Source organism: Bison bison, unplaced genomic scaffold, assembly GCF_000754665.1.
Source record: "Bison bison bison isolate TAMUID 2011002044 unplaced genomic scaffold, Bison_UMD1.0 scf7180017864330, whole genome shotgun sequence".
Classification (NCBI taxonomy): Eukaryota; Metazoa; Chordata; class Mammalia; order Artiodactyla; family Bovidae; genus Bison; species Bison bison.
The window spans coordinates 9,342,747-9,367,458 of NW_011494902.1; the positions used below are offsets into that span (position 1 = coordinate 9,342,747).

The window sequence follows — 24,712 nt, forward strand, 5'->3', positions numbered from 1 at the left end:
TCAGGATGGGGAACACAGGTATACCTGTGGCAGATTCATTTCGATATTTGGCAAAACTAATACAATACTGTAAAGTTTAAAAATAAAATAAAATTTAAAAAAAAAGAAACAATTTACCCTGTATATATTTGAGTTGATTTTCTAATGTAAAAATGAAGAGATGGTTTCCAATACTATCTCATGATGAAAAACAAAACCTCATGTTCATAATTTATTAAATACTATAAAATATTAAATTTCTAGAAATTTTAGGTACTATTAATTTCTATTCTTATATAACTACAGAAAATATATTAAAGAAAAACATAAAATCATGCAATTAAAATAAAATATATCCAGCTATGGGAATAAATGAGTAGGGATATTTTTATTTCTATATAGGGAGAATATTGGGAGGAATCATTGATTAATTAACTTATAGTCAAATATTGTGATTGACAAATTAAAAAAAAAACAATAAAAAAAAACAGGGGGAGGTATGAGCCATGAGCCTTCAAATATTCAATTTATTTACTTACAATCAAGCCACTGTTTGCTTGCCTTTTTTCTCTGCCATGGATTCTTTTGTAGAAAATTCCGCCTGGATTAAACTGAGTACTCCAAATAATCATATCTCTCTGATAATATACATCCATCCCTGTTATTCTTGAATTATGTTCAATATGAGAAATTTGTTGATGATCGCCACTGTAGTTGAATGGATATATAAAACCCAGGATATCAGTGTCATTAGCAATGTAGAGAACTTGATCTTCAGAGCCTGGAGATTATTATAATAAAATACAAAAATAAAGTAAATTTCAACTAATGTAAAAGCAACAAATGTACTTTTAAATTATCTTGAATTGTTATTCTTAACACAGTTTCTTGCTCCATAAAATTAAACCAGCTTTATACCATCATTTAGTCTTCATGACTTATGTATAAAACACACTTAAGTAACATTTCTAAGAGTTATTAATATAGGTTTTCTTCAGTCAAAGCTTACCTTGTGGCTAGAAAGTTTTAGTAGATACCTTTTTTATGAAGAGGAATTTATGTTCGGTAGGTCACAATATGTTTCAGTGCTTTGCATCTGAACATTCAGATACCATATTTTGTACTCCTGAGCCTCAGGCATTTCTGAGTGTTTAGTTTATGCACCTGAGTGACCATTACCTTTGGCTAACAAATAAAAAATTATGAGATGAAGAGCCTTCTTCTAATAATCATATATCTCAACTGTTCTCTTATTTTATTATACAAAGATATCAGTATTTATTGCCATAATCTCAATATTTTCTGGAATCTTGCTAACTGGAACCATGTAGCCTGAAGTTTTGACACATACAAAATGATATTGATGTCATGCGCATACACAGATAAGAAAACCCTAAGGTGAATCCTGAAAATATTAATTAAAATATTAATGAAACCATAAAGAAAAACTGAATTCCAAATTAAAAAAAATAAAAAAGCAATACTAATACACAAGTTGTAGTTCAACTCTATAGGCTCAACAGCTCTCCCTTAGGGGATGTTTACCATGTGATAGGAGCTGCATCAAGCCTTTGACAATTTATCTCCTCTTCCAACAACATGGAAAGTAAGGATTTGACCTCCCATTTTTATAGATGAAGAACTGAGGCTCTGAGAGTTTAATAACTTCCCTGAGGCCACACAATCAGAGGGAATCAATGCTGGATTCAAATATGAGTCTAACTCCATAGCCATCCTTGCTTGATTCAGTATATCAGGTTGTTTTCCTCTTCTAGTAACTGTCTTATTAACATTGTTAATCATGCCCTGTAGTTAACAATATTTAAATTATAATATTATTTAGTAAAAACATAAGTGCATTAAAATCCACATTGAAGAAAGCCATACCTGTCATTTAATTTTTTAAAAGTGATATTCTTAAGTAGAGGAGGTCTGGATTTTAAAACATAATTTTATTTTAAAACCTTTAAGTTCTTATTCAAAATTCCACTCTCCTTATAATGCTAACTTTTAATTTAACCTGTTATTTTCATCCCAGTGGTGCAATATTTCCTTGGGTATACCGAGAGCAGGCCATAAAGGAAGGCATTTCATATTCTATCACACTGGCTTTTGAAGTTCTACCCTCTTCTGACAAATTGTTTCAAACACAAATGTGATTTTAATAGTAGCCAAGTATTTGAGAGTCATGTCTATAAACCTTCCCATATCAATTAACCATGATAATAAACAAATTGGCCAAATTTACCAGTCTTAACAAGAAATTTATTTTATATCGTCAGGCATTAAGCCATTGTTAAAATGCAATATGTAACATTTTTCCCCATGTTTATACAGAAATTATAAAAACATATAAAATCATGGTTATTCATCTTTACCTTTTGCTATGCAGGTGTTATTTCTTTCTTGAAAATTCTGGTGACACACACATTTATATGATCCTTCTGTATTTATACATTGGTGGGAACATGTGCCAAATACCAAACATTCATTAAGGTCTAGAAAAGAAGAGCTCAAAATAGCATCATCATATCCCCAATTAGTACTTTCATTCTTTTCTCATTTCAACAAAGAAAAATGTATTTTGTGTGCTTCAACTTCTTATTCCTATGTCTTTCATTGTCTTTTCAAACTCTTACATTGCTCTGTGATATTTTCTGGCCATAACCATATTTTTTTCTCAATATTTTCACTATAATGACTCATCAATTGTGCATTGCTTGTTAATCCACTTAACATATTGAAATATTCATTTCAAACTTCCCTAGTATTTTCATTGACTCAAATAAACGTGTGTTGGTGTTTCTGATTACCTACCTCCATACATTTGTACATGTCATATGCTATTCTTTTGTCCTATAGTACCCATGCTCATTCTACATAGTGAATTTCTACTTATCTCTCAAGATTCACCTGAAGTGAAGCCTTCCTTTATTTCCGTCAATAAATGGTAATGATTATCCATCTCATAGATTCTCCACTTTTTGCAACCTTGGGATTTCCCTCTTATGCCATTCTCACACTATATTTCATATATGTGGTAACATATTCATATCCGCTACTTGACTGAAGTCATAAATTAGTATTTATTCATTGTTTTATTGCCAGCATTTTGGACAATTCATGACAAAGAATGAAGATATAGATAATACACTTCTGGCTTCATAATAGAAAGTGACAATGTAATAAGAAGGGCCAATAAAAAAGCAAACAAACAATAAAAATCCTGAATACTTGTATAAAAATGAATATATATATAAATTATAAATAATAAATAAATCTTAGGCAATAGTCAATGGCTTAGCACATGCCCCAAAGTTTAAAATTTTAAGGTGATTCTTAAAATTTCTTTTAAGAAATTTCTAATTTCTAAAATCACCTAATTTCTTTCAAGTCTACTGCTGCTTTCAAACAGCAGAATTCCTCCGCCCCCCTAATCAATTATAGTTGCCCTAATAAATCTGTGAGATAAATCCTTCTCTTGAATCAGAGGAATTTAAGGATAAACACAGCGGTAGTAATTATCTCTTGTTTAGCACTCAGCAGAGTTTTAAAACCTCAGTTGTAGAGATAAAGACTTTCCCAGTGACATTTGTAAATGACAGTGCCAAGGCTTAAACTCAGACTTCCTGATTCTCAGGTCTCTACTCTGACACTGCCCAAGGTGAACCTAAGCACTCTCAGGAGTGCAATTCTGCATTTAATTGCAATACAGGGTAAAGAGTGAAAATTGTATTTACTTGTTAACAAATGGTATACCAGGGGTAACTAAAATACATAGTACCAGTTCTCAGTCATCAAAAAAGTATTACAATAAGGAGTGGTGCACTGATAATATGGGGAAGAACGTTTGATGGCATGCTGTTAAAAGAATCTCCTTGAGGTGTCACATTGCAAGGATTCCCCAATGCTCTGTGACTTCCAAACCAGTTTGAGTCATACAAATAAATGTTTTCTAAACTTTTATTGTATTATTGCAATAAATCTTTTAACAGTTAAAAAAGTTTTACAATATTTTTTGTTTTGGCATCTGTAACTTTGAACAGGGAGTTATTTGTTACTGTGGTTTCTCTTTGAGAGAAAATCAAAATAAGCAAAAATCTGCATGATTGGATAAAACTTTTAGTTCCCTCACAGGGCCTTGTATTGGCCAGAGTCACCATTTCCTCCTCATCTCCGTAAGCAGACAATGTGGAGAGCTTTTGAAGACAATGGGTGAATCTCACACATGTCTAGTACCGAGAATAGTGCCTGACATACAACCATTAATCTATTTCTATTTCTTGATTATTGTCCTCTCAAATTTTTCTTCCTTATAGGTATTTTATTCAAAGTGCTTTGGCTTTAAAGTCAAATAGTGATTTCTTGTGCTTTTTTCAGCTACCTATAGTAAGGACACAAAAATTTAAATTCCTTGGATTACAAATCAAGGTATTCTCTCTTCCCTTCTCTATACCAAGTCAAACTGCTTTTGTCTACTATCAAAACTTCATTTATTACATGAAGATACACATTTTATTAGAGTTCAGAAGTTACTCATTTGCACAACAAAAATACTGGATTCACAGTGATTTAAAATGAATGTAGCTTGCAGGACATATTTGCCATGGCATGTTACTCAAAATGAAGAAAATTTCAAGAATACATTTTCTAAACTTAGTATATACAGTAAACAGAGCCTACTATTCAAAAATAAGCATTTGAAAATTAATGTTATATGAAAGTAAAATCTTGAACAGGTTTAAGTGTGTGTTTTGACATAAAGTGTCTAGGAATGAAGAAATAATCTAGTTTTGAGAAATAATTCACTTTTTTATTAAAATAGAGAAATTTAAGTTGCCAGTTTTCAGCGTTCCCTGTTAATAAAGAGATAAAATGTCATGAATAATCCAAACACATATACAACTTAAATGTACAAATGTGACATATAAATATACATACATGACATATATATGACATAACTACAAGTATTTCCTCTATGGATGAGTGCAATTAATTTTTAAAATTCCATTTTGATTGACACAATGTAAAATCACTTTTATTTACCCAAGAATAACACAAGGTGACAATAGAGAAGAAAGCAGAGAGGTGAAAACATTTTACAACTTGAATTTGCCCTGCATAAACCAGACTTAGACACTTTAGGTTTGGCTCTAATTATAGTACCAATTTTAGTGGAGAAACTGGCAGAAAGTGCATTTAGGTCTGTATTTCATGGCAGCAAAGCCCTAGTGTAAACTATATTTAGATAGAACTTACTATGAGGTTCCTGCTCCCCTGAATGCTCAATTTTTAAATGATCACAAGTAAGTTGACAGAGATTTATTTAAATCTTGTCTTTGAATTTTAGGAGACACTTGATAATAATATAAAGCACTGTTTAGGACGTTGTGTTAGGATAAAAACCCACCATTCTGTAAAAGCAAATTACCTATTGCAGTATTGCAAATGCCATAACTTAAGAAAAATGGGTCATCATAAACATATTCTTTCATGAATTGCTGCTAATTCTTCAATAGCTTCTGAACAAGCAATTTCGTTATTTGCATTTCAAAACAGAATTGTAGCAATACAATTGAAATTCCTTCAGGTCTGAATCTGCTATAGAAAAGGCTTTATAAGCCTCAGCAACGGTTAGCTTAGCAATACAAACAGGCTCTTGACCCCAGGGACTTTCACTCTCGTAAGTAAAATGGTATCCAACAGATATGTACCATTCAGATGAAAATCAGTCCTCTGTCATCTCACAATCTAGCAGCCCTGGGAGTCTTTCATAACCTAAAGACTTAAGAGCAAGCTGTTGAGGAAATGTACTATACCTTCACACTGTCTGTTTTTCATGTTTCTCTGAAATCCAGGCTTACAGCGGCAGAAAACAGATGTTTTTATTTGATTACAATATGCATCATCTCCACATGGGTTCACATTATCTTCACAGGTATACTCACTGGGAGCTAGGATTTAAAAATATGATCAAAACTAATATAATTCTAATTCCTGAAATGGGAGTTTACTATTTTTCTTAATTTAAAATTACATTTATTGAAACCCTTTTTATTCCACATATTATTATTTGTGAATTTATAAAGTCATGATCTTCTCTCCATATAAGCCTTCATTTCTTATAAAGGAATAGAAGCCAATAAAAACCAAAATAATTTACACTGAATTTAGACCAAGCTACCAGCAGCTGATATTTATAGCTGTTATTAAGCTATACTACTTTCCAAAAGGTTTTCATGTCAATGGTTCTAATGACAGGCTATCTTTACCATGAGATCATTTTAATGTAGAAGAATCACATTCTTCTCTAAGAATGAAAATATTTCCTGGAAGCTACCTAGAGATGTAGGCATCTATTGTTAACTTAAACTTAGTATTCAGGAACTTGGTCAAGAGTGCTACCATGTTATTCAAGCAAGAGGTTAAATCATCAGTTCTTAAACATATACAGGGAGCAGCATTTGAGTGTGTATTATGCTCTGATGGACATGGGTTGCAATACAATTTAGGACAGATTATGTGTTATTTGCAGTTTCTAGCAGGGTATTTGCAACTTCATTGCTTTACCTGCAATTCAGGAAAACATTTTAGAGTACAAATAAGGGAGATGGAATATTATAGGGGTAACATTGAATGATCTATATTCTACTTAAGCAAATTCAATTACTGAGAAATATGAGAACCTTAATTATAAGAATTATAACTATTACTAAATCCCACTGATTCTTGGATATTTTGCAATTAATTAAGCTGTGCATGTACACTCAGTCATGTCTGACTCTTTGCAATCCCATGAACTGTAGCCCACCAGGCTCCTCTGTCCAAGGGATCATCCAGCAAGAATACTAGAGTGGGGTGCCATTTCCTTCTTCAGGGGATTTTCCTGACCCAGGGATTGAATCTGCAAGTCTTGCATCTCCTGCTTTGGCAGGCTTTACCAGCTGAAGGTTCTTTACCAGTTGAGACACCAGTGAAGCCCCATTAATGAAGATACACCAGTGTAATTATACCATGATTAAGATATATATGGCCATACCCTGGTGGATACTGCTTCATCAACCATTGGAGAACAACTTACATACAAATGAGAAACAATAAAAGACTCAAGAGTTGGAACTCTTTTGTGACTTTTATAAGCAATCAGAATTTAGGGTAACAAGCTTAATTATTTTTCTCAATATGAAAAATCAGATATCAAACATAAAACACAAAATTATTAATAATCAAGATCTCATGACTCAAGTATCATAACACTCTAATAATAAAATAATAATATCTTCTTTGAGAATGACTTAGCAATGGAGTGAGTTTTTAAAGCATTGAATATATTATTAAAATGTTTATCATCATTCAACCTAATATAACCATAAAATTCAAAAACTACTATATTTATATTTTGTAAATAATAAGGAATACAGATTTCTTTGATGATATCAGAGTCTGTATTCGGATACTGAGTTTCCAGCTTCAGCTTTAACAGCTGAAGGCAAAATCAGCCTTGCCTACCTCATACTTTCTGTTATTAATTTAAATGATATTCTAAGGTGACTTTGGCAAAGTCTTTTTTTAAAAAAGTATTACTTAAGCATGTTTTGAAGAGCAATATTTTCTCACAGCAATAAAGAAAATTTTAGGCATGTTGAAGCAAAAATTAAACTCGCATGTCACTGCACTTTAACAGGAAACAAACTCACTTATTCTGCAGCCTTGTTCATCTGAACCATCTCCACAGTCATCAAGTTGATCACACTGGAGATCCACAGGGATACATTTTTTATTACTGCAAGCAAACTCATCTTTTTTACAAGGTCTTGCTTTATATGTAAGCTTACCTATAGAGTTATTAAAAAAAATGATCAGTGTTTCACAGAATCAAACAAATTTACTGAGTCTATAACAGTTTTAAGATTTTTACTAAATGCTATGAAAAACATGGATCCATAATCCTTTATTTGAAGCTCTTGGGGCTAAACGAAAAAAATTCTGAAATTTTTGAACCTTAGAAATATAACATTATATTTGCCCTATAGTAAATAACTATATTTCCACATGAAAATGTTTGAATATTTACCAAAAATGAGATTCTTTTTTAAAGTAATATAAACTACCTCAGGTCAGGTCAAGTTAGGTTCTGTCACCAAATGATTTTGCTGAATATTTTAGTAAGGCATTTAGGTTTTGAAATTTTAATTTCTGAATTGTGTAAAGGGGACTGTATACACACATACACAATCTATATAAACACCCCCACCCCAAGAAGTTGTTTAACAGAATATTTTAAACCACTATGTTGTTTCTCTCATGCAGTACTTTCTAGAATAAAATACCTATAACCAGTGGAGATTTACAGACTTGGAGATATTCAGTTGCACAGCTCTATTATGCATATGAAATCTAAGTGGATTATCTTCACATACTGTCAGAAAATCTAGTGCCTGATAATCTACCATCAGACATGCCACATGAAAATATATATTTTTTTAAATTTCTTGAGCCCTAATCATTGTATTATCTGTAGCTCACATGGAATCAATTATTTTGCACTAAATGGATTTACCACCACAGGGATCTTCATCTGAGTTGTCCCCACAGTCATCGATCCCATTGCACATTTGCTCAGGCTGCAGGCATATTCTGTTATTTCTGCATCTGTGAGGTCTCGTGGGTGGGCAAAGAAATTTGTCTGAAAAGAAGAAAAAAAGCAGCTCCTTTGGGTACACTAACTTATGAAGAACCATCTTTCTTTTGTCATCTTTTTATTTTTTTCCTTTTCAAATCCATGATCTAGCTTTTTGGAATATCTCTTATTGTGGGAATTGCTTACATGCAGCTATTAGAAAAATGTGTGATAATAGAAGTTATGATCCGAGTTATTTATATTAATTACAGAAGAGAGTGCACAGCTGAAATGCTGAATGAAGTAAGAAAAAGAGTCAAACTTCACGGTCTTATTTACAAATGCCTTAGCTGAGTTTCTCTAGTGTACCAAATTAATTTATGCCCACATTTTATACAACATGGCAGGCACAGTTATCTGAAAGAGCAATTTCACACAGAATAGAGCTTGAGCAAGCATATGTTACATATCCAAAACTGAAAATAGGTCATTCAGGGAAAAAAAAAAATCCCACTAACACTAGAGCTGTGTTTCTCAATCTCTGTCTCCTTGAACAAACAGGTAGCTATGTATTTAAGGCACATAAGGTGATCTTATTTATTCATGTTGTGTGTGTGTATGTGTGTGTGTGTGTGTGTGTGTGTATGTGTGGGTGGGTGTGTGATTTAAAGAAGCAATGAAATCCAGGGAAGTTTACACATGTCCTTTTCATTACTAGAGAATCTGAAGACTTCTACACCTAAAGTATGAAGCATCTTTAATGTCTTCTCTTCCTCACATGTAGGATAATCCAGGCTCCTATTGCTGGCTGGTCTCCTCATATTCTCACTCTGGAATTCTCTGCTTAGATAGTCTCATTCAGTCTCATAGATTTACTTGACACTATCCTCTGGAGACTTTCAATTTGCTATTTAATTTTAGCATCTCATAATTAATTATAGTATGTTCCCTGGGGAATTTAAAATTCAACAAATTCAAAACTCAATTCTTCATTATCTTCCCTTGACCTCTGTCTCCTCAGACAAACTGTCTTATTTCCATAGTTCAGTTAGTGGCACATTATAGGCACGTTTGGGATTATCCTAAATGCACCTTCCCATTATTTTCAACTCTTATTAGTCAACAAGTGCAGTTGGAATTGTCCCCAAATTTGCCCCCTCATCTCCATGCACACCAGTTACAACTCCAGTAGCTCAGCTCTTCACTCTTTCTTACAGAGATGACTGCAGTAGAATCCTTAATGTCTATTTCATTTTTCAACCTAGAATCCTCCCAAAGCTACCAGAACAGCAATCTGATCATTTCTTTCATAGTTATTTGTTACTTCCAGAATAAAATGTATGGTATTTTATGTGGCATAATAGACTAATTATCTTGTCCATGCCACTCCTACAGACTCATCCCTTGTCACTCAGGATTCTAGCAATACCACTTTATTAGCTCCTTAAATATGCCACATTCCTTTTTTGCCTGACTTTCTTGCTTTAATTAAAATTTGGTTCACATTCTAAGCAGAATTCCTCCCCTGCAGGTTTTTTAGGAATGTCTCTTTGCTTACTGTTGTCAGTCGCATTCAACTCTGCGACCTATGGACTGTAGCCCACCAGGCTCCTCTGTCCATGGGATTCTCCAGGCAAGCATACTGCAGTGGGTAGCCATGCACTCCTCCAGGGGACCCTCCCAACTCAGGAATTGAACCCATATCTCTGGCATCTCCTGCACTATAGGCAGTTGGGAAATGCATTAGCATACTAAGACCCCCTAAACCTTGCTCCCATTAGCTCATGGTATCAGAATGTGGAGAAGCAAACCTACAGATCTCTCTCCTGACTACCTTCATAAGGCATGTAACTGGTCTGTTATCAACTGCACACAGGCCTCTGAATGTATGGTTTCTCCAGCCCTGCAGAGCCCCTTAAACTGCTGTTGTAAAATTGCTCAAATCTCACATTATCTCATAGTTTTCTGCTATAGCTTCCAGAATTCTGCTACTATATATTCACATTCCTTTTTAAAAAATAAACTAAAACCAAAAACTGTTATTTTGAGGTCCATGCATTTGGTTATGTTTTTTTTCCTTGCATTATTTTCTCATCAGTCTTATAAACATCACCCCCTTCCAATTCACTGAGTTTGTAGCACCTTTCCTCACAGTTCTTTCTCTCTATCCAAATTATTCCAGCCTCCTAGGGGACATCAAAATCCGTATGAGAAAACCAGCCAATAAATGCACCTCTTAGCTTCCTGAATTTTTTATACCACATATTCTTTTACTTTAATCCAGCTAGGCACCCATTCTTCTAGAATGTTGTGCACATGGGTGGACTTTGACAAATGTATCTTAATTCAGCCAATGACAGTTCCTGTTGCTTGCAGATAAGAGACATTTACTGATATAGCTCAAGGTGTTATTTCCAATTGCTTCATTTACAAAGCCACAGATTTTAATGATCCAAATTCAGACCACAATCTTCAATTATCGAACTTCTTAATTCAACCAGTCTCATTAAGGACACTTTTTCAGTCTTACCTGAAATATTAGTCCCTTGATATACCTAACTCTTCCCTATTCACCAATGCCTTTTTTATTTTTATTTCCCTTTCTGCTGACATTAGATTCCAAATTCTATTTGTTTTTATGATTTTAATAGCTTTACTGAGGGGTAATTTACATTCTATAACATGTAGTAGTCATTTAAATGTACCGTATTCTATTTCTTAATTTACTTATTTGATATTGATAACCTATTATATTTTGGACATTTTTCTAAGTACTAATACTTAGTCTAAATGATCTGCATTCTCTGGCACTTTTGCTTTTATCCTTCTTAATTATCTAACAGAATCCCTAAACTTAGGTAAATGAAGCCATCTGCTATCCCAATGTGTGCATTTGGGAAGCCTAGGAATGTTGTAGATAATCATACTGCAATGCTGACTGCTATCACAAATATGAATATTTATCAATGCCAGATAGGCCCTGAACACTACTTGGAAATCACTCATTTATATCTATATTTATATTTTTTATACATAATGTCATTCATACCCTTTGAATCAATAATGATTCAAATCTATGTTCCTTTCAAGTCTCCCTACCACACCAACCTTTCACATTATATGAACATGCTCCCTTATTATAAACAAATAAATGGAAATAAAAAGATAAAAATTATCATATCATTAAATATCAGTCCATCACCTGCATATACATATAGTCTATCAACTAATTTCAAGGGGTCACTTTTGTTGTTCAATTGTTAAGTCGTGTCCAAGTTTTTGCTACCCCATGGACTGAAGTGCCCCAGGCTTCCCTGTCCTTCACTATGTCCTGAAGTTTGCTCAGATTCATATTCACTGGGTTGGTAATGCTTCTAACCATCACATCCTCTATTGTCCCCTTCTCCCTTTGGCGTTCAATCTTTCCCAGCATCAGGGTCTTTTCCAATGATTCAGCTCTTCAAGGGGTCACTGCTGCTGCTGCTGCTAAGTCGCTTCAGTCGTGTCCGACTCTGTGCGACCCCATAGACGGCAGCCCACCAGGCCCTGCTGTCCCTGGGATTCTCCAGGCAAGAACACTGGAGTGGGTCAAGGGGTCACTACCCTTATATAAAATGGATTGCTTTAACTTGCTCTGAAACTCAATTTTCCCTGCCTCTTCAGGAACCATTTCATCTTTCTTGTAACATTTTATTACCTTGGTATTTTTCTTGTCATACTTCATTTTTTTTTCTAATCATCTTGTTATTACTCACCTGAGTCTCTTCTGGCTACTCATATTTATTTAGATGTTTGGTGGCCCTTGATATTCTATCTTAATTCCTTTCTTTTATGTTTTACTCCCTCTCTGCCTGAATCTTACAAATTCCATAGAATTTACTACTACATTTTCTGCTGACCCTCACATTTACATTTCTAGACCAGCTCTTTAAGCTCTAGAACCAAACATGTAGCATCTCCTTGTGATCTGTACTTAATGTCTCCTCAAGTACATCCAAGCCAGACTTCTAATCTTTACATGCAAAATTTCCTTATCCTGTGTTTCCCAGCTATTCAAATGTACAAGCAAAAACAGCCTATAAATTACACTTGCCAACTTCCTCTCTCTTTCTCTTCCTATGTCCAACCCATTATTTAATCCAGTTCATTTTGCTTTTTAAATCACAATCAAATTGTGTATACTTTGCCATCATGTGCTGTCATTATCTTAATCCAAGCTACCAGCATAGCTTGCCTTGAGTTCTGCAATTGTCTTAACTATTCTTGCCTCTATCTAATATCTGTGAAATAGAAATATGACTCTATGCCACCTCTACTTAAAACTCTATAATATTTTCATTTGGTTTCAAGCTAAATCTAAAAATCCATCCCCAGACTCACAAGGTTTCAAGTATCTCTCCTGTTAGTTCCGTTTTGTCCACTATCTAGCATGCTCTGTATTCTCCAAGCACACATATCTTTCAACTCCTCTAGTAAACTGTGGTTTGCTCTATCTCAGGGCCTTTCTACATCTTGTTTCCTTTGCCTAAAATACTGTGTCATCCATTCCCACTCCATCCCTTTCACCAACTTGGCAGCTATAAATCTCTCAGACTCAAACTCAATGTTACTTCTCAAAAAGTGAGACTGAATAAAATCCTATATAGACTAAAACTCCAAAATTCTTTATTTGTATAATTTATTATACTTCTTTCAGCACATAAATCATAGTTTATAACTATGTATTTTGTGATCATTAATATTCCTCTTCCACTAGATTCTCAGCTCTGTGAAGTAGGGTCCATATCTGTTTCTCTTATCATTATATCACCAAAAATAATCATTATCTCTAGTTTGAAGTGAAGTGAAGTGAAGTGAAGTTGCTCAGTCGTGTCTGACTCTTTGCGACCCTGTGGACTGTAGCCTACCAGGCTCCTCAGTCCATGGGATTCTCCAGGCAAGAATACTGGAGTGGGTTGCCATTTCCTTCTCCAGGGGATCTTCCCGACCCAGGGATCAAACCCATGTCTCCTGAATTGCAGGCAGATGCTTTAACCTCTGAGCCACCAGGGAATAAGCCTATCTCTAGATTAACAGCTATTAAATGAATGAATGATACTTTCCCCCACACTGTTCTCTATACCTATGGTGTATTTTAGTCTACCTCTTTTCATTCTCTTTCAGGCAGAGTTCATTTTATCCCTCTATGTCTTATCTTTATTTAATTCTACTATTGCTTGAAATATAATACCTGGAAATTATTATTTTAGAACCAGAAATTGATCTCCTTGTCAAAGAAACCATATTCTGTTTTTATCCCAATTACTTAGCACAGTCTCCATCACATAAAAACTTGACTCAATGTTGATACTTATGATTGAGGAGAATGCAAAAACATTCACAGAATTAAGCTGGATGTACTTCACAAGTTTTCCAACAGCTGTGCAGCATGTCCATTAGAATCACTTCCTGGCCCTGGAAATGGATCTTCGGGGTGTGATCTGGAGCCCCACATGGTTAATTAGTTTCCAAACAAATCCTATTCTACTCACTAGTTTTTGTGCTGAAATCGAATACAGAATAGAGGGAAAAAATGTATTTTATTAAAAATAATAGTTTTTGGCTTGTATTGGTAAAATCTGAAATATTTTTAAATTTGAAAAAAATTCAAGTAAAACGCTTAAAATATTTTCAAGTATTATGATTCAGAAATAATACTATCTCTGGTGATTCTGTAGAATTCACTCTGTAATATTATGCGGAAGAACTGAAAGTGAAATTTAGTTACATTACTTATCAGGAGTACCTGTAGAGAACAATTCTCCAAACACTATCTTTTTCAAGTTTTAAAACATGTTTAAAATAAAGCCACCTCTTTGTTTTTGAGCTTTTTATTCAACTGAGTCAATATCAACATCTATAAAAAATTAGTTTAGCTTGATTTACCAAATAGAACACGGAATATAAGTACATATATATACATATAAGTACACATATTTATGCTATATTTTCTTTAATTCACCTTATGTGGATATTTATATTTATATCCAAAGTAGTAGCATTTTTCTTTAAACTAAAAGTTAAATTTCCTTTTTATGTTGACTAGAAACAAAGAATGACATTAAGAATGACAATATTTACCAAATACATAAAATTGTTTAATTTGGTGATCTAAAGCTATGCATTTAGAGTTGTTGGTTGCATAATTATGCTTGTGACAAATGTCAGTCAGAAGTAACTTGAATTTGAATTAGAAATAAATTTTAAGATTTTTCAGATTTAAATGTTAAATAACTCCTAAATGTAGTTACCTGCCTAACTCTTGTAACAAGACAGATAGATGATTGATAGGTAAATAGATAGATGTGAAAGAGTTAGTTGCTCAGTCACATCTGACTCTTTGTGACCCTAAGAACTGTAGCTTGCCAGGCTCCTGCATCCATGGAATTCCCCAGAGAAGAATATTGGAATGGGTATCCATTTGCTTTTTCAAGGGATCTTCCTGACCCAGGGATCGAACCCTGGTCTCCCATAATGCAGGCAGATTCTTTACCATCTAAGCCACCTGGGAAGCCCCCAGATAGATAGATAGATATAGATAGATAGAAAGATAGATGTGTGTGTGTGTGTGTGTGTGTGTGTCTGTGTCTGTGTCTGTGTGCGTGTGCGTGTGCTATCTCTTCAGTTGTGTCTGACTCTTTGTAACCCTATGGATTTAAGTCTGCCAGGCTCTTCTTTTCATGGGGTTCTCCAGGCAAGAATATTGGATTAGGTTGCCATAGATAGATACAGATAAATAGATAGATAATATCTGTATATCTCTATGCATATTTATCTCCCTTCTCTGAATAACCAGTCTCAGTAGTGGGTGATTTGTGAAAGTATGTGATTTTATTATGCACATTTTTTCCCATATTTATTTGTCAAAAAAATTGTTTTAACCTAAAACATCAATTGAGTATAAAGCTTAAGTCTTTATATGAACCTTACTCAATTCAAAAGGTGAACTACTCTAAATCCTCCTAGACAGTCCATAATCCGTCTTTTGAGTAGTGTTGACATGTGCAAGTTCAGATTTAAGAGGGCTCTCAAAGTCGTAAACTCTGAGGAGGGTTATTATTTGAGCAAAAGCTGTATCTGTGGTTACACGTTATCTACCTAACCCGGGGATGGCAGAATTTGCACCATATCATTGAATCATGCTGGCGCACTACATCAGGGGAGCAGAGTACAATCTAGAGCCATGGGAAATGCCATACCACACATGTCAGGGGCTTCATCAGAGTTGTCTCCACAGTCGTCTTCTCCATCACACACCCAGAAATGTAGTTTGCAAAGTGAATTGTTGCAAAGGAACTCATCTGCTCTACATATATTTCCTCCTTCATTTGAAAACAAAAGACAGATATACAGCATAATTAATTCCAGTCAGCAAAACACATATTCCTCTAATTCTTAGCACAGTAAAAGTTTCGCTCTTCCTGATTTTTTTCCTGTAAAATATTATACGTCCAAGCTTTTTAAAAATAGTATTCACTGTCAACTTTCAAAGCATTTGATATTACCCTCACATGTATCATATTTTCTTTACAGAATATTGAGAATAAGATGATAGAATGAAGTTTTCTTTTAAAAAAAAATATTACTTGTTTTTTGTTTGGCTGTGCTGTGTCTTAGTTGCAGTGTGTGGAATCTAGTTCCTTGACCAGGGATCGAACCTGGGCCCCCTGCAATGGGAGCATTGAGTCTTAGTCATTGGACCACCAGAGAAGTCACTAGAATAAAGTTTTCTTCAATATAAATTTCCTTCCATTTTACATCATTTCTACATTATTGAGTGTAAAGAAACTTAGGTTTTAAATAGCACTAATTTTCGTTACCAAAAATTATGCTCTTCTGGGAAGAAAAGTTACTTTTAAAGCAATTTAATAATTCATTTGTATCTGAAAACTGACAAACTGAATCATTTAAACCAGAAAAACCAGTAAAACATTTTTATAGTCATAGAGAAACTACTAATTTCATAACAAATAGAAGTTGGTGGGTTTGATTCCTGGGTCGGGAAGCTCTTCTGGAGGAGGGCAGGGGGACCCACTTCAATATTCTTGCCTGAGAACCCCAGAGACAGAGAAGCCTGGTGGGCCACAGTCCATAGGGTCACAAAGAGTCAGGCACGACTGAAGCAACTTATAATGCATCCATGCATGCAGAAGTTGGTGATGTGGTGGAATACTGTGGTGTGTGCTTAGTCACTCAGTTGTGTATGACTCTTTGCAACCCAGGAACTGTAGCCTACCATGCTCTTCTGTTCATGGGGATTGTCCAGGCAAGAATACTGGAGTGGGTTGCCATGACCTCCTCTAGGGGATCTTCCCAACCCAAGGACTGAACCCTTGTCTCCTGCATTGCAGGCGGATTATTTAACATCTGAGCCACCAGGGAACTAGCTATTCTTATAAACACTGTACTATAGAATACTCTTACGAGCATTTTTAATTTATTTTAAAGAATATATCTTTACTTTCAATTTAATTTTTAATTTTTTGGCTGTACCACATGACATATGGGATCTTAATTCCTTGACCAGACCAGAGATTGAATCCATACCCCCTGCTTTGAAAACTCAGAGTCTTAATTACTGGGCCTCCAGGGAACTCCTTTGTGAGCATTTTAAAAATACTTGCATTCTTGCTCTTTTAAAAATTAAATAGAAAGCAGCAAGAATACAAGGACATTTGAACTTTAAATTGAATACATCTACCACAAGTAAAGAACACAGAGTACAAATAAACTTTAGTTATATATGTCTAGATACACAGCAATATATAGCAGAAACAGCAATGGTTAGGGAGTTAAGAACTTGCTTTGTTTTGCTTTGGAAAAGTGTATTAATTTCTATGGAGCTTAACATCTTCATATGTTACAAAAGAGGTATGATTAGGATTTATAAGATCATACTTTCAAAGAGTACCTGGGGAAACAACACAAAGAAATTTGATGGGAATGTAAAATGAAGATAAATGATTGCCTTCAGAGACTTATACTACCAACTTAAATTTCATATATAACATAAGAAATAGTGCTTCCATATTGACAAGATTTGATGGTTGAAGATGTTGACATGTTAAAAATGGATATGTTTGTTTATTAAAACACAGAGCTGCAGAGTGATACTGCTCATCCTTGCAAGCCTAGAAAAGTCCAAGAAGGAAGTATTGTTCATCTTGTGGATGTACTTTAGAGAGAATAATAACCCTAAGCTTGTTAGGGTCAATAAGCTCTTATTCTTTTGAGCTTTGACTTGCACACAAATCTCTAGTAATTCACTTTCAGTAGCAAAGATGTACTTTAGGAAATGGGGACAAAATCAGATTTGGGTTTTAGAATGACAACCTTAGCTACAGTGTGGAAAGTTTAAACATGAAAACAGGGAGAGTAAAGCTAAGACAAGAAAAAGACCAGTTTGAAGAAGGCTTGGAGTCAATCAGAAAAGAACTGATGGTAACTTGATTTAGAGTAGTTGTTGATATATTTGAGAACTCTTCAGGAGGTAGAATCCTCAGGACCTGATGACAAACTTGATGAGGGGTAGAGGGAGATGAGTAGTCAAACACAGGACTCAATTTTTGGTTTATTCGGACCATTTGGTGAGTGCTGGCATTGTTCAATAAATAAAAGAGCATAGCATTTGGATCAGTATTAGTGGAAATAATGACATAATCCATTTAAGTTACTGGTAAGACAAGGATTTGGTGATATTTAACAGGCTAGTGGATAAACATGTCCAAAATACAGGAAAGGTTTCTGATCTGTAAATGCATAGTTGAGAATGATCAGAATATAGATGTTACTTGAAATTTAGAAGATAACACAGAGGAAATTTGCATTGAAAGATTAAATGAATAAAGCAAAACCTACAAAAAAGACTGAGAAGTAGCCATAGTGGTTGGAGAAATATCTGAAAACTGTTCAAACAAGAAGGTAATAGTTAGCACATATAAATAATGCTAAGACAGTAGATTTAGTGAAGTGCTGGTGGGTTAAAGAAATGTTTGTAGTTGGTTATCATATATAAAGAGGTAATAGTTCCGAAGTTTGGCCTTAAAGGGAAGGAAGAAAAGAAGAAGTTGGGTAAGTCAGACAGCTTGATTGCTTGTATGAAGTAAAACAGATATCGGAACAGGTATATAAATGCTTCTGAGAAGAATTCAGCAAATAAAGTAAGGTTGAGGATATGGCAGAGAGAAAAGGTAATTCATATAAGTTCTCTGAGAATCAAGAAAGTGTGAAGGATTTGAGATCTAAAACAAGTAAAAGGACTATCCTTAGACTGGAGATGAGACAAATCTATTTTAAGAGAAAAGAAGAAGGGCTAGGCATAAAAATAGGTAGCTTAATTAATTTTGTGTCCAGATGTTAAAATAAACTCATGATTTTTACTGCTGCTGTGAAGTAGAATGTGAGAAAGAAAATCAACTTTTTAAAAACCTGGTAGGATTAATGGTAGAGAGAGATGATTAAAAATATATAGGTAGAATGCTTAGAATCTTGAGTGATAGTTCAAGCTGAGACCAAGAATTTATAATGCTCTCAATCATAACTGTTCTAAGTTTTCCTACAAAATACTTGACAGAACTGGTACAGCTCACAGTGACATCCTTGAGCACTAACAAACTCTAAGATACAGATAGATTCAAGTCCTTAGTGAGTCCAGAATGATGAATTTCACCATGAGTCTTCTGACAGTTCAATATCTGGCATTGGGATGCCCCTTTCTTACAAACACTTGCAATGTTCAACTATACATGCTCAGAAAAGTCAGACATGTCTGACTTTTTGAGACCCTATGGACTGTAGCCTTCCAGGTTCCTCTGTCCATGGTATTTTCTTGACAAGAATACTGGAGTAGGTTGCCATTTTGCTCCAAATGTTCAGCTTTAAAATGCCCTAAACCTTAAAATAATCTCAATCATCAAAATCAACACAAGAAAACATATTGTCATTTAATAAGTGTCTGAAAACAGACAAAAAAGATAGCAAGAACAGTCTTTAGTATTAAACACATGAATAGCGGTATGAGGTAAGTGTTGGCTTAATTCAGTATCAAAATTCACAGGATATGAAATAGAGTTGTATTCTTTCGGAATAAAGATTCTAATGACATCACATTTTCCATTCTAAAATGGATGAAATTCAAACAGAATTTGTGAACATCCTTTGATTATTCAAAAAAAAAAAAAAAAGATTGGTAGCACACCAGTTTTGTTAAAAGGAAAAATATGAGTTCCCAAAGGTTTTGAATTAGATAACATTATAATTGTCCCCATAAGAGTGTCAGACATTGCACTATTTTTATTAAGAAGAAGAGAAATACATATGAAATCATAATTATAACACAAAGGCAAAGGTTTTATGATAATTTACTAAAGGCTTCCCATTGTACTAGGAACAATTTGCATTTTAAAAAAACGCATCAAGGGGTTCCAAGATATCCTAACTTAAAAAGCCTATTGTGAAATGGCAGGAAGCACACATAAACAATTTAAAATAGGCATAATTTAAAGAGATTAATTGGATTAAAATTCCAGTTTCCTAGTCATGTTCTTGATCAGCTCAATAGGAGGTTATTAGAAAAATAGAAACAAGCATTGTAATTAACAATAACCTATGTCTAAATTTAATTGAGCTCTTGGCAATTTCATAGAAATCTGGACAAATATATCATCACAGAAAATAAGAATCAAGGGTTCTCATCTTAATTAGGGTTGAGATAAGCTTAAATGTATGATGAAATTTGATAGCTTCTATAATTAGAAGCTAATAATTGCTAAAAAGACTATCTTTTCCATCAAAATTGGTATAAAGTGTAAAGTTTGAAAGCTCAGGCCAATACAAACACCAAATTTCCTTGGGGTAACATGTTCTACCTTTAAAAATGTGAATGCTGCTTTTATTTATTTATTTTTTTGCTTATGAATCTATGTTTTATTGTAAAAATATTACTCAGAAACATGTATACATGTCAGTGAGATATTAGTACTGTATTAAATTTTACATTTTGATCACCAATTAGAGAAGTTAGTTTCATGAATAGATGCATTTTGTAAAGCTGAGATTCTTATAACCCTAGAAGCAAGTGTTACTTCCCTCATCAGGTATCCAACTATTTCAAATATCAAGGGCTTGAAGCAAAGATCTGCTGGAAATTTTATAATTAAAAATAAATCACCAATGAAGAGAGGCAGCATCTCATAAATATTGTGTTTTTGTTAAACTAATAGTTCAATTTTATTTGCTTACAGATTTTAAGTTTATTAGTTTGAGTCCAATTTTGTTAAAAATTATTTATCATTTTGAAGTCTTAAAATATCACTTTGTCAATTTTAGATTTTCACTTTTCTGGTTAAGGCAACTTCAGATATAAAAGGTATCAAACTGCCCAAAAATACTTTGGAGCTGTTGCTACATAGACAGTGTGTCCTTTTAAAGGATCGTCTGCATTTTGACTTACATTAGCTGATCAAATATTAATTTTAAAAAAATTATCAAAAGTTAGGTATTGCATTAATAAAAGAATCCATCTCAAAATGTGAATCATGAACCTTGACAGTGATTCCATAATATTAGGGGTTTCTTTCCTTTTAAAGTAAACCAGTAAAATTGATTCACAAGGTAAATGCTCCATGTTTATCCTGTAGCTCTCCTACCTTCAACCCCTCAACACTTAGCCTCTGTTAGCCCATGTGTCCATATTTAAGATGAATGGAAGTAACATGTAACAGAAGAGATGCATATTCTGGCATTTTATTTCTTCAATGTCTTGAAGTGCTTTTATCCAATACTTAAACCAATTCCTGGAAGCAATCAAATGCTAGAAATTTGAACTTGGTCATATCCATATAGGATCAAACCACCAAGATATTTCACTGAAATTTAATTACCTGGGAGCAAGGAATCCAGGAAATGTTACACGCAGCCATAGAGAGGGGAGAGAAAATTTGACATATTTCTAAATGGTTTAATTCAAAGTCCTCAGCTCTGTTTTTTAGTCAGTAAGTTTAAACATTTAATTGAGCCATTTTAAAATTGAAAGTTATCCCAGATTTCAAAAGCTATGTTTAATGTTTTACTTTAATATTTGATTTTTAACCTAGAATTCTTTGTTTAAACACATTTGTATGAAATCCAATATTTAAAAAGTAACTAAATTCTAACAGAATTGTCCCCAACTCCGTACCCTCCCAGGTACAGATTCACTCTCTAGGTATTTCTACAGTTCTTGGAGAACTGGGGCTGGGCTTGATAGTATTAAAACATGAATACAGAAACTTCCATGGAGATAAAATAAGAAACAAGATTTCTTGCTCCCCATCATCTCAGTCAATTCTCTTTGCTATTACATAGTTCAAATCTTATCACCCTTTCCTTTTTTAATATTAGAAAACTCCTCAAAAGCCTTGGAAAATGCCTCAATATGCATAATATTAAAACTAAGTTCCATAGCATGACTTTTCAATTACTTGTGGCTCCAAAATGGATCAAGTTTCCCTCACCTCTGTGACTTTGAACATAATGATCCCACTGCCTGGAATGTATTTCCACATTTTGTTTGTACAGAAACATTCCAACAGGGAAATTCAGTCAAATGATACAGAAGGTGAAATGGGATCATTCTCTTATAATCCTGACTGCCAGGTTATGATATTTGTATCTAACCAAGAAGAGCTTTGAGTGAAGATTGACATAACCAGAGTTACACTTACATAAGATGAACATGGCAGCAGTGAGTAGGATGTATTGGTGACCAACTGGGTCACCAATAAGCCTACATAGGAAAAATGAGAAGAACAAGACTGGTGAGTGACTGAAGCTGAGGGGATGGAATTTATTAATGATAAAATACTAAATTATAAGAAATTTAATCTTGGACTTAAAGTCCTCCACTATGAGTTTTTGGTCCCAGAATGTTCACAAAGTTTGCTTTCTCCAGAGTAACCAATTACAGACAGCAAGTGTGAGAACGTAAGCAAAAGTAGAAACGGCTATTATGGAAGTTTAATCTTTTATGATTTTCTATAATGCACTTCAGATTCCAAATAAGAACTAGGGTTTCTTCTGCTGATATAATAATACTTTATCAGATTTGGAATAGAAATGTAGTAAATCATAAAGGTTTGATCTAATATTAAAGAAGGTAGAAGATATTTTTCCTTGACTGATTAGATATTTACAGGAGTAAATATTTTAGATCCATTTAAACTTTATAAACAGAGTGCTTGTTCAAACGCTTTACAACATATATCAATACTAGCATCATCTCTGTTGATGTTTCAAATATTCTAAAATGTAAAGTTTAGAGGATCTTATAAGTAAAAATAAATTGTGTTAATTAATATATCTAACATTATGAAATTAATAAGAATGCTATAATTCATGGCCATTTTAAGATTCACCCTACAATTTCTTTGCTTTCCTCTTATTAACAGAAAAATAGCAATAATTTAATGTGGTGATTTGCAACTAAAAAGTTATATGTCAGGAAATATTTTCACATAACTAGAAAAGAATGATGCTATAAAATCAAGTTTCTTCCAGACTTCAATGTAGGTCATTTTCTCAACCATATGGCAGGAAACAAATTTGGGGCCCAACCTACAACCTATCTATGATCTAGCATATTAGTATGTGTGATATAATATACCATATGTTGTTTCTATTCTTTCAGAAACAAGGCAAGCAATGTGGGAGAAAAACGTGCCCAGAAAATACTTCGGTAGGAATGGCTATAGGGGATATGTTCCCTGACCTCTTCTCACATTTCCATCCCTGATCCAACATCTAGTCCAATGTCATACTCATAACAGATACTCAAAAAACACTTGTATTTTAGTTGTGTTTGTTATATGAAAATGGATTTATATTCTTGTCTGAAAATGATCCAGATTTTGCTTACTCAGAGCACTGTATTATGTGTTGAGAGGGTTTCCTGGTGGGTCAGTCAATAAAGAATTTGCTTGCAATGCGGGAGGCGGAGGTTTGATCCTTGGGTCAGGCAGATCCCCAGAAGAAGAAAATGGTTACCCACACCAGTATTCTTGCCTGGGAAATCCCATGGCCTGAGGAGCTTGGCTACAGTACATAGGGTCGCAAGAGTCAGACACGACTTAGAGACTAAACCATCACTGCCATTATGTAATGAAACTAGAAAAGGAGAATCATTTTAATTATCTTATCTGCTGCCTTTAGCACATGATGTAAATATTCTGCACAGCATCTTAACTGCCATCCTCTTATTTGTAGACACACATATGCAATAGTACCTTACCTCTGTCACAGTTCTCTTCGTCACTGCCATCCACACAGTCATGAATTCCATCACAAAGCCATCTAATTGGAATACAGTGGGCTTTATTTCTGCATCGAAACTGATCTTCCTTACACTCAGTCACACAGTCCATCTGTTCAAATACAAATGGGGGCTGCAGTTTTAATTACTGATAATGATATAGTCACAAGCAAAGTAAACATGCAACTGACAATACTGGAGATTTATTATGCTGTGTGGGCTTTGTTTTATTTTTAATTAATGAATATTGCCTTTGCAAAGGACAATACAGTTTGGTCTATGGGCAGCATGAAGATTCAGGCATTTGCTGAAATTACTGTATTCAGTGTTTTCGTCTTGACATTTTAGACAGTGCTAAGAATCAAGATTCTGTCTCTCTATTGCTTATTATATTTGCTTTCTCAAATCTAATTCACATAATTCAGAGATTTTAATCAAAATATAGATTTTACCTCATCTGAACCATCAGCACAGTCATATTCTCCATTGCATTTCAAAGATGCTGAAATGCATCCCCCACTGGCACATATATATTCACTTGACGAGCAAGTAGGAGAAGCTGAGTATAAAGTTGAGATTTAGATTTAGTGAACAGAATGAATGTTGATAGATAAAAGCATAAATAAGCATATGAAAATTACAGATAGTAATGAAAATAGTTTATACTGAATTATATTCAACATCTGATATTAAACACTGACTTAAAATGAGCTTTACAATATTTTTGTACTGTATTAAATATACCTCATGATGTAATGGTCTGTTCATAAGTATTCAACTCACTAAAG

The 24,712-nt window shown here is 34.0% G+C and overlaps 1 protein-coding gene across 1 annotated transcript in view; it reads right to left on the reverse strand.

The window, feature by feature from the left end:
* The window catches only part of LRP1B (low density lipoprotein receptor-related protein 1B), a 1,806,191-nt gene that overhangs the window by 161,333 nt on the left and 1,620,146 nt on the right, over positions 1-24,712 (reverse strand). The window contains exons 70-77 of the mRNA XM_010853706.1: positions 24,377-24,483; positions 23,904-24,036; positions 15,838-15,960; positions 8,540-8,665; positions 7,677-7,814; positions 5,799-5,933; positions 2,358-2,477; positions 519-760 (exon numbers count right to left, since the gene is read on the reverse strand). Of these exons, the coding sequence (XP_010852008.1) occupies positions 519-760; positions 2,358-2,477; positions 5,799-5,933; positions 7,677-7,814; positions 8,540-8,665; positions 15,838-15,960; positions 23,904-24,036; positions 24,377-24,483 (1,124 nt within the window). The remainder of the gene's footprint in view (positions 1-518; positions 761-2,357; positions 2,478-5,798; positions 5,934-7,676; positions 7,815-8,539; positions 8,666-15,837; positions 15,961-23,903; positions 24,037-24,376; positions 24,484-24,712) is intronic.